The sequence below is a fragment of the Petaurus breviceps genome, unplaced genomic scaffold, assembly GCF_028583685.1.
Source record: "Petaurus breviceps papuanus isolate PSGF00001 unplaced genomic scaffold, PetGlider_PUasm1.0 91133, whole genome shotgun sequence".
Taxonomy (NCBI): domain Eukaryota; kingdom Metazoa; phylum Chordata; class Mammalia; order Diprotodontia; family Petauridae; genus Petaurus; species Petaurus breviceps.
Genome location: NW_027187419.1, coordinates 30,810,685 through 30,827,803, shown reverse-complemented (window position 1 = coordinate 30,827,803; position 17,119 = coordinate 30,810,685). Strand labels below are relative to the sequence as shown.

The window sequence follows — 17,119 nt, the reverse complement described above, 5'->3', positions numbered from 1 at the left end:
TTACTTCCTCCTCTCCATCCTCTGCCCTTTCTAGATCTCCATTTTGGTCTGGAGTTTGATGACAGACAAATGGCATAAACTGTCAATGTTGCACAGTCATGCCAATTTTCTTAATGCAGGTTTTTAATGATGATGGTGTTGTTGGTAGTAGCAGTAGCAGTAACAGCAGCATCAGCAATAGTAGTAGTAGTAGCAGAAGTAGTCATAGTCATAGTAGTAGTAACAGTAGCAACAGCAACAGCAGGTAGCATTTATATAGTGCTTTAAGGTTTTCAAAGAATTTTACAAATATTATTTGATTTTAATATCACGATAAGCTTGGGAAGTAGGTGCCATTATTATTCTAGTGGGGCAGACAGAGGTAAAGTGACTTGCCCAGAGTCAAATAACTAGCAAGTGGTGAGGTTGAATTTGAATGTAGGTCTGCCTGACTCTGGGTCCAGAACTCTCTCCTCTGAGTCACCTTATTTACCAGTCTGTCATCGGACTCTATACTGTCTGAACAACTAGTTGACCATTTCTAGGGCCACATTACTAAGGAAATCCCCAACCATATTGGGTTTCCCTGGTGCAAATTCATATACAGTCTTTCTGTTTCAAGCCAGATGCCAGTCTGCTGCCACTTCCTACACATTAACAATGCAACCCATGGGAATGTAGATGCATGTGCATGCTTCAGAAACAGCCGTCTGGGCCCAGCAGTAACTCCATTGCTATACAAAGGAGTTTAGATTATATTTTTAGGAGTGTTTTTATTTTTTATTTTATTTTAAAATTTTAATTTAATTTTTAGTTCCATGTTCTCTCCATCCCTCTCTCCCTCTACCACCTACTGAGAAGGCAAGAAATACAAGACCCATTATACATATGCAGTCACACAAAATATATTTCTTCATTAGCCAGGTTCCCAGAAAAACCCCAAAGAAAAATATGACAGGAAAAAAAAACATATACTTCAGCCTGCACTTTGAGTCCATCAGTTCTCACATTTTATAGCATGGGTCCTTCAGAGTTGTGGTAACCTATTGTATTGATCAGTTACTAAGTTTTTCACAGTCTATTTTCCTTACAATATTGCTGTTATTACAGATGGACCTTTTACTTGATTTTGCATTAGTTCATATAAGTCTTCCCAGGTTTTCTTAAAATATCCATTTGGGAATGTTTTTAGATATAAGTTTTAGATGCCAGAACATTATCTCAACAACAGCTTTTCAACCCCAGGTTTCACCTTTGCATTATGACTGGGAAGAAGTGAATGAGTAATTCCAGACACATTATGCAATCTGTATTACTTTACTGGCAATGGGAAACACATCAGACAAGGTACTGATACAATTATATGACACGCCATGCAATAATTTTCCCTTGCTTCATGATGAATTTAGGATAATTGTTTCCTGCACTTTTCCTTTAGCTAGCGCACAGCAAAGATGGTAACTGGCTGGTGCGGTAAAGCCACAGTGAAGGAAGCATTAGGCTGATGACATGATCTAATGAGTTGATGTATCTAAAAGCATTTTGAAAGCTCTAAACACTATATAAATAGAGAGGTCCTGATTATGGAAACCCAGGGATGGGGGCCAACGATGTTGCTGGCAGACTCGGTGAACTTTGAGGGAAACACAGTCTCAGGAATGCCTGGAAGCATCCTGAGTTATGACTGAGAATCTTTGTATGCACTCTGTTGATATCTGTCCAACATTTCGGGGCATTGGTTACAATTCTGTAGAGGAGGCCTCCCTGGTAGAGGACCCTGAGTGGAGAATAAGGTGGGGTATAGATGTCCTCATTCACACATGTGCCAAGGTGCCGATACCTCCATGCCCACCATGGATGCTCTACTTACTTCTCCCTCCTGAGATAAACAAGTCTTGATAACTATGTGGTTATAGTAATAATAATAGCTAGCATTCATATAGGGTTTTGAAGTTTGCAGAGGACTTTACAAGTAAGAACTCATATGATCTTCCCAACAATCCTGTGAGGTAGATTCTATTATAATCACCATTTTGCAGATAACAAAATTAGTGTTCAGTGAAGGTCCATGCTAGGGAATAAACACCCCCAGGAGGGTCCTAGAGAGCAGCCATCACAGTGAGTTGCAGGGGATCTGTGGAATAGCTTTAACTCCAGATATTATCCAAGGGAAGCAGGGCTGTGATGTCCTAGCTCTGGTCTTGCCCTGGGACTGGGTTTGGAGGCATTCATCAACCCCTTCCTCCACGGAGTCCACTAACTTATTAAAACAACACTGCACTCTCCTTTACCGTGGAGCTGGAATAATTTCTCACTGTTGGATTGAGCTGTGAGACTCAGATACTAGGCAGCCCCACCCCCCCCACTCAAGGCTACAACCTCAGAAGCACCAGCTTACTTTCAGATTCTCCCTGAAGACCTTAGTCTCCGTCACTCAGTTCATCCTCTCCATAGCCCAGTCAAGGATCAAAACAGAGGATACTAGTGTTCTTGCCATCAGACATTTTGCCCATCCGAGGCAGTTAGGTGGTGCAGTGGATAGAGCACTGGGTCAGAAAGACCTATCTTCATGCATAAAATAATAGCACCACCTCCCAGGGTTTGGGGGAGGAGAAAACAAGATAAAATCATAATGTACTTGTAAACTTTAAAGTGCTATACAAATGCTATTACTGTTGTTGTTATTGTAGGGAATATTCTGAAGGTGTGTCATCACCCAACATCTTGGGATGAGGCAAAGGCCTGGCACTAATTGTGAACATCAGGTACTTGGGAATGTTATCTCTGAGCTTTTTTAGGTCTGGTTGCCTGATTTAATCTTCCCTCCCTTGTTCTGCTGGTTGATCACCCCAGTTCTGGCCTCATTTTCCTTTCTTTACAATCTTGACTCAAGAATTAACCAGTTTGATTATACACTGACCTATGTTCTCAAAAGCTTTGTTTTCTTGTCCTGGGGCTACTACACATTTGCATTATCTAATCTCAACTGGTCCTTCTTGTTACACAACAATCCTCTAATTCTTCCCTAATTGACTTTATTATGCTCCTCATGGAGAGCTTCTAAACCTTCATTCTAAATTTCAATCTCTCCTTAGTCATTGACTCCTTACTTTTGCCTGAAAACATGCCCAAGTCTCCCACATCCTTAATATTCTTCATGCAGCCCTAGCATCTGCTTAAGCTGCGGTCCTACATCTCCCTTCCCTTTGATAGCCAAACTCCTAAAAAAAAATATGTGCTCATTGCTTCTTTGTACTTACTTCTCAGCCTCAACATTTAACTCAAACTACTTTCTCCAAGGTTACCAAGGATTTCTGACATGTTAAACCCATTGGCTTTTTCTCAGTTCTAATATTGTTTCATCTTTCTGAAGGATTTGACAATGCTGACTACCTCCTCTTCCTAGACTCTCTCTTCCTTGTGTTGTCATGACACTGCTTTCTTCTGATTCTTCTGCCTGTTTGACTGCTCCTCAGTTTCCTTTGCTGAATCCTGATACATATCTTCACCCTCCCTATTGGCATCCCCCAAGGTTCTGTCTTGGGCTCTTGTCTCTACATGCTCTCTCTTAATGGTCTTATCAGTTCCCGTGGGTTTAATTATCTATCTGCAGATGACTTCCATATTTATACCTGTAACAGCAAGGTCCCCAGGGTGACTGCCAATACATGTTCTTAGATCTGCTTTTCTAAAGGAAAGCAACTCAAAATGGGTTAACAATCTTGCTTTAATCAATCAAACATATCATTTACTTAGTTCAGGGGAAAAAGTCAGCACCCCAAACTTCAGAGTATACAGACAGAAGTTACAAGAAGACAGAGAAACATTTCAAGCAGACAGGCCTCCAACTGTCTGACCATTACATCCATACCTAGTCACAGTTACCAGAGAGGGAAACATCAACATCTGGGTTTTCAAAGCCAGGGGGCTCTCAACAGCTGCCCAGAGTCTCGTCTGATCAAATCACACAACATTTCTCAAAGTGAGCCCCAAAACAAAGCCTCTCATCAGGGTTTATATAGCCTTCTCCAGGCTGAGAGAATGTCACAACCCTCTTGACCCACTGCCCAATCACAAAGTATCTCCTGAAAATCAAGTCTCCTGCCACAGGCTCCAGGTGCACTTAAGCCTATCAAAGGCCCTAGGGGCAGGGAAGATCTTAAATTTACATTCCCATTACAATACCATACATCCAACTCCAATCTCTCTCCTGGACCTTGCTCTTTCATCATCAACTCATTATGAGACAACTCAAACTGGATACCCCATCTCAATTTTGTGGCCCCAGAATGTAACTTCTCTTCCCTCTTTAATATACCCTTCCTCCAAACTTGTCTATTTCTGTGGAGGATATCAGCATCTTTCCATTTACACAGGTTTATAACCTCAGAGTCATCCTTTACAGAATCTAAGAGCTGGAATCGATCAGTTAGTCAATCAATAAGCATGTATAAAAGTGCCTGCTATGCCCAATACTTTGGTAGGAACTTGAGGTGCAATGATGCAAATGAAACAGTTTCTGTTCTCAAAGATTTTACATTACATCAAGGAATAGTACATAAATATGTGTATGTATGTATCAAATATATACGAAAGAAATCTAAGGCATTTGAATGGGGAGAACTTCAGAGGCTATGTAGTCCAATCTGTACATTTTCCATATATCCCTATATACAATCAATTGCCAAGTCTTATAGATTCTGCCTTCACAACAAATCTTACATCTTTCTACCTTTCTCCACCTACTAACATGATTCAGCCCCTCATCATTTTAGCCTAGATGATTATAATAACCCTTTCTCTTAAACTAGCTTACATTTAACTACTTTGTAAACATATATATGTATATATGCACACATACATACATATACATATATGTGAGTATTTATTAACTATATTCATGCTGTATGTATTTATATATGCACTTGTTATCTCCTCCACAAGAATGTAAGATCCTTGTGAGTGGGGATTGTTTTATTCTTTGTATTTCTATCCCCAGCCCCCAGCACAGTGTCTGGGACATAACAGGTGCTTAATAAATACCTGATTGGTTGATAACTAGATACATGATTATCTGAAGAAGAAGAGAACACTAACAGCAGGGAGGTTCAGGAAAAGCCTCTCATGGGAAACAGTATATGAGCTGAACTTTGAAGAAAGTCAAGCATTCTCAGGGACAGAGGAGAGGAGGGAAGACATTTTAAATCTGGGCACCACCTATGCGAAAACTCTGAAGCAGTATTTGTAATACCAAATTCAGAGAACAGCAAGTAGGCAGTAGTGAAGAAGGGAAGGGGAGTACTATGAAATAATCTTGGAAGAGGAATTGAGGGGATCAGGAAAGTCTTTATGTAGATGATGGTGTCTTAAAGGAAGAGAGGGACTCTTGTAGAATTAAAGAGTGAGTGCATTTCAGGCACGGGAGATGTCCAATGCAAAGGCATGGAGATGGGAGATGAAATGTTGTGTATGAGGAGTAAGGAAGTAGATAGTTTGGCTAGATTTCAGAGTGTGAGAGGGCATAATATCCAATGAAGTTGGAACCATAGGTTGGGGGCAAGTTGTATAGGGCTTTAAAAGCTAAACAGTTTAAATTTACAACTTAAATAAAGTTTATATTTTATTCTAGAGGCAACTGGGGATCACTAGAGTTGATTGAATAAAGAAGTCACATGGTGAGATCTGTGCTTTAGGAAAATTACTTTGGCAGAAGTGTGTAGAATGACCTGGAGTGGTGAGACATTTAAGGCAGGGAGATCAGTTAAGAGGCTATCACAATAATTGAGGTTAGAGGTGATTAGGACCTGAACTAAGGTGATGATTGTTTGAATGGAGAAAAAGCTGTAAGATTTAAAAGATGTTGTGAAGGTAGAAACAAGAAGATTGGATATGTGGAATGTGGGAGAGTGAGGAATTAAGATTATGAATATGAGACATTGGAAGGATTGTGGTGCCATCAGTAGAAACAGTGAAGTTTGGAAGAGGGGAAGTTTGAAGGAAAGACAATGAGCTCAGTTTTAGACGTGCTGCATTTTGGACATCTCTGAAACATTCAGTTTGAAATATCCCATAAGCGACTGATGATACATGACTGAAGACTGAGGGAGAGCCTGAAATGGGATATGTCGATCTGGGAGTCTGCATAAAGATGATGATTAAACCTATGGACACCACTGAGGTTACCAATATAGAGTTGTTTGTTCTTCAGTCTCGAAGAGGACCAATGATATCATAAGGGTGATGTCTTGACATGAGAGTGAATTGAATTTAAGTGAGGCCCTCCCTTCTCCAGAGTCATTGGAGTCCAGTGGCAAGACAAAAGTCAAGATGACTGGTAATGGCCCAGGATGCAGTAGGTGACCTTGTCCTTTCTAAATTAAGTTCTTTTCCATATCTAAGTTTGTTTGAGGCAATGCCCATTCAATGACTAAGGGCTAGAGGAAGAAGAGAATAGGGACCAGGACAGAACTTTGGGGAACACATCCACAGTTAGGACAAGTGATATAGATAATGCAGGTACTTAAACCTATTTTAATATTGTATTCAACAAGTAGAAATTAATTCCTTGAAAGCAAGGAATGTTTTGTGCTATGTATTTTTACAGTGTCTTGGATATAACAGGTCCTTAATCAATGCTTGCTGCTTTGGGTTGGTTTGAGCTAAGTGTAGGAATGTGCCAAGACATTTTTTCCCTTCTGTACAAATCTTGAAAGTGCTTAGTTATGTGATGTTGTTTCCCTCACCTGAATGTTAACTTCTTGAAGGCAGAACAGTATTTTCTTCACCACTTTTTTTTGTTTCCCTAGTACTTAGCACAGCACTTGGCACATTATAAATGCTTGTTGACTCAATGACCAAATCCTAGCTATGACATTTTCTAGTTGCATCTTATGCCTCAGTTTCCTTTCTTCAAAATAAGAATATAAGAATCCAAAATAAGAATTCTTGATCTGCTTATTTCACAGTAAAGAATAATGTGCTTTATAATTCTTAAAGTGGTACATAAATGTGAGTCATGTCTGTCATTGTTATTTATTCTCTTTGTCTGAACCTGTAGTCACTCCCACTTCCTACTTCATGTTGCAGTCAATCATATACCACCTATCACTAGTTAAGGAAAATAAGGAAATTGTCTTCAGAGCTGTTTAATAAGCCATTCATTCATTCTAATTAATTTATGGTTATACTTCCTTTTGGACCAAAAATATTACAACTTATTTGGGTCCACCTATTGTCCTTTCATCAGAATTGACTCTGAATAAGACCCCAGTCTTCTCTAAAACTCATTCACCCTCAAAGGATAAAAGTCCTTTGCCATTGAGGAGTTTGGAATCTGAAGGCACCTCCTCAGAAAGTGTTCCAAAGAAAAAAAAATTTTTTTTTGCTTTTTGGAGGGGGAAAGGTAAGGCAGTTTGGGGTAAAGTGACTTGTCCAAGGTCACACAGCTAGTTTTTTGTATTAAGTGTCTGAGGCCAGATTTGAACTCAGGTCCTCCTGACTCCAGGGCCAGTGCTCTATTCACTGCACCATCTAGCTGCCCTTCCAAAGAAAATTTTGAGCAATAGCATCAAAGTTGGAATAAATGCACTGTTTGTAGAGCTTTGAAAAGGACACCATTTACTTGGATGTGTATGATCAGTATGTTTATTTATTAAAGAAACAGTTTCATCACTTCATAGTCACACCTTGGTCTTGGCCTGCCACACGTGGGTATCCCCTAGAAAATGGAATCATCAGAGGCTTCTGCTACGTGTGCATGTGTGGGTTGGGGTGTGATAGGGTCCCTTCTGAGATCCTCAGAGTTGTTTAGCTGTAATGCAAGGCAGCACCTTGACTCTTAGATGGTGCTTTGCACAGAGTAATTCCTGCATTAAGGAGGTTTAGTCATACTGTAGGCCTGCTCAATACTTGTCTGTTGCTAAAGAGTGGCTCAATATTCATTCAATTAAGAGGACTGGATATTGGTAAAAACTGGGCAGTTATAAGGCAGGTAAGCAATATGCATTAGTGCACATTAAAAATAATAATAATAATAATAATAATAATAATAAACATGTACTATGTACCAGGTATTGTGCCAAGTGCTGGGAGTTACAAATACAAGTAAAACAAATGGAATGTGAAGTCAATGAAGTCCCTACTTTCAAGGACCTTACATTCCAATGAGGGAAGAGGATACATAAAAGTGAACAAAAAGGAGTGGTGGGGGGAAGATAACAGGCACAGCACAGCTAGGAGGGGAATGAAGTGTGATCACCCAGGGCCCCTTCCCCCAGTAGAGGATCCTCTCAGAAAGAACTCACCAAAGGCAGGAGAGGGCTGGCATGATGAAGGGATGTTTCAGGATGACAGAGCTCCAGGAACTGAGTAAAGTCACAGAGTAAGAAGGCAGCAGAGTAAAAGAGGTGAAATTTGGAGAGTTGGAAACACAGTTGGAAGAGGAATGAAGCATTGCTGGCCCAGACCCATCCTCAAAAGGCAGTGTAATTACATTAAAATACTAGGGCATCTAGTGCCATTTTCTAGCATTCTGGTAAGCAAGTAATGATAACTTTTACAACATACCAGAGCAGACCCTCTGGTCTGTCTTGGGCCCTTTCAAGTGGTACTTTTATTTTTAAAATTTATTTAGTTTTAGTTTTCAACATTCGCTTCCATAAAATTTTGAGTTCTAAATTCTCCTCCCCAAGACAATGTACAATCTGATGTAGGCTATACATGTACATTCACATTAAACACATTTTCACATTAATCATGTTGTGAAGAAGAATTAGAACCAATAGGAGAAACCATGAGAAAGAATTAACAACGACAACAATAACAAAAAAGAGAGCAAATAGTCTGCTTCGATCTGCATTCAGACTGCATAGTTCTTTTTCTGGATGTGGACAGCATTTTCCATCAGGAGTCTTTTGGAGTTGTCTTAGATTTTTGCATTGCTGAGAAGAGCTAAGTCTATCAAAGTTAGTCATCACACAATATTGCTTTTCCTGTGTGCAATGTTTTCCTGGTTCTGCTCATTTCACTCAGCATCCATTCATGTAAGTCTTTTCAGGTTTTTCTGAAGTCCACTTGCTCACCATTTCTTATAGCACAATAGTATTCTATCACAACAATATACCACAATTTGTCCAGCCATTCCCCAATTGATGACCATCTCCTCAGCTTCCAATTCTTGGCTACCACAAAAAGAGCTGCTATAAATATTTTTTTACGTGTGGGTCCTTTTCCCATTTTTATGATCACTTTGGGATTAAGTGGTACTTTTTAAAAATCCCAAGATTCTCCCTGTTATTAAAGGTCATCATCTAAACATCAATATTCTTCTGGGATGACTGTGAATCACAGTCTCCATAGAATTAAGAATTGAGAGACACCCAGAAGACAACAGAGAAGTATATGGTAGGCATGAGCAGTTGTTGCATGTACAAATTTTTGGAATAACTAGAATGTTAGCTCCTTGAGGGCAGGGACTATGTTTTTGTCATGACTTATACTCACTAGTACCTCATATATTTCCTGGTACAGAATAAATGCTTAATAAGTTGCTTATTGACTGGTAGCTTAAATTACTGCAGTATATATTTCTAGTAAAGTATTGTGTAAGTAAGAGAACTATAAGGCATATCATCAGAGAGATGTATGGTTGGAAAAGAAGTTGGGCCGGTCATGTAGTGAACAGGGGATAAACAATAGACATCCTATATATTCCATGGGTTTATAGGCAGTGCCAAAACATCTAGAGGAAAGCCCCGAGCATGTTGGAGGCAGTACCTGAGCTGAGCTAATGAAGCTAATGATCCTTAGAGACAGAGGTGAGGAAGGACAGTAACAAACGAAGGCATTGGGGATGGAGCGCCATGAATCCTGTGATTCTATGACATGCCCGTGCTTTTCTCTCAACCAGGACGCCCTTTGTCCACCTCCTCACCTCTCCATAACTCTACCCAGGTTTCAAGGTGGAATGTGAAATCAATGAAACTTTCAGTGGGAATCAGCCCACCCTGATCCCTTCTTTTCTTCACTACCTCATAATGCTTATTGTCTTTTCTATACATTTTGACATTTGATTATATTTAATTTAGCACTTGATCATGTAGTGTCTAGTATACTAAACTATTGGACATTAAAGCTCCACAAAGGCAGCCGCTGTTGGATTTCTCTTTGTATCTTATCCAATAGCCTAAATGGTCTGCATGTCGTGGGACCTAATAAGTACTCTGGAATCAAATTGAATTGTTCTCTAATCATCTCATACAAATAAATCTTATCTCTCGAACAAAACTGTGACTGGATGACAGAGACTGTGACGTGTACTCTTTGATATACCTCCATACTGATTTGTGTAATGCTAGGAAGGAAAAGAAGAGGTAGACTGGTATAGTCGTTGGGTAGAGAACTTGCCTTGAAACCAGAAAGAACTAAGTTCAGTTCCTGCCTCTGAAACAAACTAGCATAATGACTCTGGATGAATACTTAACCACTTGGCTACGTACCTCTCTAAGGCTATCACTTGCTGAGAAAATGCTGACCAGCATTGGTAAAGGAAGTTTCTTCATCTGGGAGTTCCCTGTCCCATTGAAATCATGTCTAGTCCCTATCCTTATTGCTTTTTTATTGTTAAGTCACTTTTCAGTCATGTCTGACTCTTCATGATCCCATTTGGGATTTTTTTGGCAAAGATATTGAAATAGTTTGCAATTTTCTTCTTCAGCTCATTTTAATGTGGAACTGAGGCAAACAGGTTGAGTGACTTACTCAGGGTCACACAGCTAGTAAGTGACTGAGGCTGTATTTGAACTCAGGACAATGAGTCTTCCTGACTCCAGGCCCAGCACTTTATCTGCTGCACCACCAAGCTACCTCCTTTCCTTTGTAGTCATTCAATAAAATGTCCTTAACTTTGAATTGTATTGAATTTAGGTGATTAATACAGGGAATTCAGAAATAGAAAACCACCTCCAAGTTTCAATTCTGTGATCACTCTCTTTACTTTTTTTTTTCTAGGAGCTCTATATCCTGATGGAACATCTGGAAAAAATAAGGATGATGACATGGTTGCTCCTGGTAAAAATTATACCTATGTTTGGCCTGCAAGGGAAGAATATGCCCCTACTTTTGCAGATGCCAACTGCCTGACCTGGGTTTACCATTCTCACATTGATGCACCGAAGGACATATGCTCTGGGTTAATAGGGCCACTACTGGTTTGTAAAAAAGGTATGAAGAAACGATCCTGTGGGAGTTCCATGGGAGACTCTGTTCTTGGATTTCTTGCTAGCTTGCATGTGTAACAGACACAATTCTAGTGCTATCTGTCCCTTGTCACCTGCAAAAGGTATTCCCTATTTTCACCTTCAACCTTGAAGGATAAGGAAATTCTTCAGATGGATAGTGATGGAAGAGGGTAATAAATCAGGCTGATGGTGACTACCATTCATAACGTTTTAAGACCCTGTCATTAGGCTGGTTCTTTCAGAACAATTCTGCCTTAATGGATATGTCTGGACCATACTAAAATGATTTGTTTGGTTTTTGTCCATATGACAACAAATGATCAGATTAATGGATTTTTTGTTTCTGTTTATTCTTACAACAAACTGACTGTTTTTTTTTTCCTGAGTAGATATATGGACAGCTTTACTAATGAACAGGTAGAAGAGTTTTAGGCCTGAAGTTGTGATTTCTGAAAAAAGACTATTAGCAGTCCCCCATTTCAGGAGACAGTTCCTCATTTTTTCCATCAATTTTCAGTTTGTCCCTCCATGCTACTCCCAGTTTTATGAACTAGTCCAACAAAGACAGTCCCTAGATCCCCAAATCTTAGAATTTCAGAATTGTAAGTATAAATTGTAAATACCCTCTATCACATGCAACACAGTTCCTCCTCAAAGCAATGTTTTCTCTTTGTGTCTTCAGAATTCATAGATGTGTATTGCAGACTATGATAGACTCCATAAATATAAGCTATTATTATAATTACTATTGTTTCTATGATAAAATACTCATGATTTTGAAAAAACAATTCAATACTTATCAAATAATGCCATCAAGGGAACATCATGCTAAAATTTACTTCCTAATATAGTTAGCATTCACTTTGACTTCACAATTTAAAAATATATATGTCCTGTAGGAATTCTGACTAATAATCCAGCAATCAGAACTGATGTCAATAAAGAGTTTATAGTGATGTTCACACTGGTTGATGAAAACCAAAGCTGGTACCTGGATGAAAACATCAGGAACTTCTGCACTGCCCCTGGTACAGTTGACAAGGATGATGCTGTTTTCCAGAGGAGCAACAAAATGCATGGTGAGTGTCATCAACGAGTTTAAGACAAAAAAACATTTATCATGCATCTATTATGTGCCCAACATTGCAGAAGACAGAGAAGGATAAATGAAAATTCTAGTTCTTGAGGCACTTACTGTTAACTACAGATGAGAGGGTTGGGTGGGAGGACATCCGTGGTATTTTCCAGCTGTAAGATTCTGTGGTATACAACAGATTACTATAGTTCACACTTATATTGCATTTTCAACTTTATAAAACACTTCCTCACAATGACCTCTTGATAGTAGCTAGTGCTAATATTCTTTTTCCTATTTTGCACATGAAAAAACTGATTGAGGATGAAAGAGATTAAGTGACTTCCCCGTTGTCATGAAGTTATAATGTCTTAGTGCTGGGGTTCAGAATCGCAGAATGTTAGACATGGTATTGAGCTTGGCTAATGTCACATGAAGCTTCACAGAAAAAGTGGATTAGAAATAGAAAGGACCTAAGAGATTCTTCTTAGTCCAAGTCCCTCATTTTATAGATGGGCAAACTCAGGCTTGGGAAGGTTGATAAATAAAAAAGAGTGCTGGGTTTGGAGCCAACTAAGTCCTGGGTTTGAATCCTGCTTCTGACACTTGCTAGCTGTGCCATTGTGGACAATTCACTTAACCTCTGTGAGTTTCAGTTTTTCCAAATGCAAAATGGGACTGTCAAAAAGCATTTATTAAGCTCTCATTATGTGCCAGGCACTGTGTTATTATACATAAATTATACAACACTTTATATATGTTATATATTCTATCATGTCATTTTTATTATATATAGTATATTTATTATATATACTCCACTATATTATATTAATAACTATAGTGCTTACCTAACATGAAAACCAAATTAAATTATATTAGATATGTAAGTATATATGTATACTCTTTAAGTCCTACTTCAAGTTATTATTACTGTTAATCATTATTGCTTTGTATCTTGCCCAGGGTCACACATGTCATAGAGTTGGCTTTTATGATATGCATACTGCCAAATTTGTTGATTTCCAGCAGACTTGCCCATGGTAGGTTCTCATTAGAGGTATAAAAAAAGAAAGAAGAAAGAGGAACAGAAGAATGGAGGAAGATAGTGCAGTTACTTATCACTGATTAATTTTTTGTTTTTGGCAACTATCAGCCTCAGTTTCACAGATAAACAAAAGCTGCTGGCGCAAACGGTATTTGATTTATTCCATTCCACTTGATCCCACTACCCTCTTTGGAGTAAAAATATCACAGAGAAAATGGAAAAACTATGCAAGAAAGTATAGTATGACTACATAAAATAAAATATGGTCCATAAACAATAATAATGGTGTTAACAGGCAGTTATATTAAAATCCTACATATTGTACAATTACTTTCTAACAGATTGGTTTTGAATTATACTTCATAGTTAGAGATTTTGCCTTGAAGTCAGGAAGACCTGAGTTTAAGTCCTGCCTTTAATACCTAGTGTGTGTGAGTGATCCTGGGCATGCAATTTAACTTCTCAGTGCTCTCAGCACTTCTCTAAGATCATAATTTGTAGGGAAGGTTTTTACCTGAATTAGCAGAGAGAAATGCCTCATCTGGGATTTCACTATACTAATTAAATTACAGGTCCATTCTCTATGCTCTATGTCTCTGTAAGGAAGTCAGAGATTTATTTATTTTACTTTGCCTGATTTCATAGAATATTGTTAACACTTTGCTTGGTTTTCAATAGTTTTCTCTAGTGAGGAATATACAGAAAAGATTTATTCTTCCCATAGGTTTTACAAAATTGTCTTCTAAACATTTGGAGTATCAACCATTGCTTTTTAAGATAATTTAGTGATGAGAATGTTGGAGAAAAATTTGGTTTAACTGCCTTGGCGTTACTGAACCACCAACAAATAGGATGTGATCTGAGTTATCTTTTTCCAGCAGACATACTGGTATTTGCCAACAAAGTTCTGTCAATTATAATTCCTTTAATTTCCTTTAGTATTCCTTTAATAAAGGCCCCCTCAAAGCTACTTCATCCTGGCATGGAAGTGTGACTCTGGTCTCTCCCAGTCTCTAGTAGGGCAGCATGAACTCTGACAAGGACCTATGAAAATGGAAAAACTCAGACTGAACTGAAAAGTTCAATTGTATACAGTCCTAGCTTGTGATCTCAAATATATGCTTTTTAAATGTCACATTATTAAAAGCCTTTTTCTGTTACTGGAGTTTTAAAATGTTTTAGTAAAAATGAATGCAGTATTTTGTCAAGTATTTCCTCTGTAGCTGATGACATGATTGTGTAGTTTTATTTTTTCATTTATTGATTTATTTTATTCTATTGTTTTATAAACTTTGTACCTATAATTCTTATATTATATTTATAAATCCTCTGATTTTTGCATACTATTATTATATTTAAATATGTCATTTTACAATAATATTATATTAATAATTGCTATATTGTTTTATATTTATCATTTATATTATTTGTTATGCTAGCCTTTATTTATGAATATTTATACTTAAATATTTCATTTAGCATTTCAATGTTAATATTCATTAATGATATATGGTTTCCTTTCTCAGCTTTACATTTGTTAGTATAGGATCAAAACTGTATTTGTTGTGTAAAGGAGTTGGGAAACCTACATCTTTCTCTGTTTTTGAAACAGTTTTTATAGTACAAGAGTTATTTCTTTCTTAGAAGTGTGATATCATTCACTTGTGAATACCTCTGGATCAAGTGTCTTTGTGTAAGGAAACTTTAATGCATTTAGCCTTCCAAGATTAGTGTATTTAGGTTATCTACAGTCTTTAAATAGTTCGTGCATTTCACATTTCTGCAAAAAATCATCCATTTCTTTTAGATTCTCAAATTTATTCACATAAAACTGTGTCTATTAATCTTTAATAACTTTCACAATTTCTTTCCTCATTGTGATCTTTCTAATTTTGACATTTGGGGATTTAGCCTTTGCTTTAAAATTAGCCATTTGTCATTTTTTTTAAAGGATCTTTGGATTTATCATTTCAGTTTTATTATCTCTGCTCCAACATTGTTTATTTCTTTTTTTAACTATAGACTCAGTTCATTAATTTTCACTCCATTTATAATACTGATTAATATAGGCATTAAGTGCAAGAGACTTGACTCTGAGTACTGTTTTCAGTGTGTTTTTATATTAACTATTTGTATTATCATTATTGAAGAATATTCTCTTGTTTTATTATTTCTTCTTTTACTCAGGCATTATTGAATTGCTAATGTTTTAATTTCCAAGAGCACTGTTACCTAAAATTTATCACGTGATATTTTTACTACTGGTTTTATAGTGGTATTGTCCATAAATGTAATACATAGGATCTTTGAATGTCTACATTTGTCATTTTATTTTTATTGACAAATTTTGTTTCAACACATCATACAAGGAATGGATCACCTACAAGATACAAAAACTATTAAATAAAATAAGAACTTTGTGTCCCCTACTCATTCAAAATCAATTTTTCCTTTGTAGGATTATACTCAGTTTCACCAAGTAACTTTAAGTAAGTTAGTCTCAATTGTAAAACTATCTTTTGCTTTCCAGAATATGTTATTCCAAGCTCTCTACTCTTTCATAGTAGTGACTACTATATAGTGTATGATCCTGATTATGACTCCTCTATACTTGAATTCTTTCTTTTTGGCTGCTTGTAGCATTTTTCTCTGACCTAGAAACTCTGGATTTTGGTTATAATATTCCTGGAGTTTTCATTTTCCAGTTTCTTTCATGAGATGATTGATGGATTTTTTTTTCTGTTTCTATTTTCACTTTGCCCTCAAAGAGATCTGGGAAATTTACTTTTATGACTTCTTAAAATATGATCTGTAGACCATTTATTTGTTAATGGCTTTAAGGTAGTCCAAGGATTCTTAAATTCTCTGTCCTCAATCTGGTTTCAAAGTCAGCTATTTTGCTATGAGATACCTTGATTTTTTTTTTAATTATTTCAGTCTTTTGCCTTTTCTTCATATCTTTTGTTGTCTTGGGAAGTCATTAGCTCCTACTGGTCCATTCTAATTTCAAAGGTGTTTGTTGTTTGGATGTGGTTTTGTGCTTTTAATGTCAAGCATTTAATTCCCTTTCTGATTTTTACTTCCATAGCTCTGGTTTCTTTTCCATTTTTTTCTATAGTGCTCTTATTTCACTTATTAAGGAAATGTTTTTTTTTTAATATCTTTCAATTCTTTTTTAAAATTTTATTTGTTTTTATTCTTATTTGCTTTTTGGAGGGCAATTGGGGTTAAGTGACTTGCCCCAGGTCACATGGCTAGTTTTTTGTGTTAAATGTCTGAGGCTGGTTTTGAAATCAGGTCCTCCTGACTCCAGGGCCAGTGCTCTATTCACTGCGCCACCTAGCCACCCCAAAACTTGTTTAATTCTAAAAAAAAAATCCTCTTGCTTAATCTCTTCCAGGAATTCTACTTGAAATTATACCCAAGCTATATGTATGTGCTTTTTTTCTAGTTTTGTGGTTTGAGTGTCCCTGTCACCATAATAGCTCTTGATGGTGGGCTTCTATTTTCCTTTGCTCCTTATTCCAGGCCACTTCCTGATTTTGGACTTTATGTTAGGTTCAGGCTACAAAAGCTTCTAAGAGGAATATCTAGGTCAGTCCCATTGCAATTTTCTTGGGATAGTGACTATTGTAATATTCCAGACTTTCAGACACAGTGCAGGCTGAGGACTTGCAAGCTTTCAGTATTCTCAAAGTGGACTGATCCAGGGAAAAGTATGGTTGCTGTCCCCACCAGTATAAGCTCTGCAAATTCCTGACCTGAATTTGGGTCACAGCTACA

The 17,119-nt window shown here is 37.4% G+C and overlaps 1 protein-coding gene across 1 annotated transcript in view; it reads left to right on the top strand.

Moving 5' to 3' along the window:
* HEPHL1 (hephaestin like 1) overlaps window positions 1-17,119 on the top strand; it is a 93,537-nt gene that overhangs the window by 21,457 nt on the left and 54,961 nt on the right. The window contains exons 2-4 of the mRNA XM_069079896.1: window positions 120-244; window positions 10,987-11,199; window positions 12,116-12,295. Coding sequence (XP_068935997.1) covers window positions 120-244; window positions 10,987-11,199; window positions 12,116-12,295 — 518 coding nt within the window. The remainder of the gene's footprint in view (window positions 1-119; window positions 245-10,986; window positions 11,200-12,115; window positions 12,296-17,119) is intronic.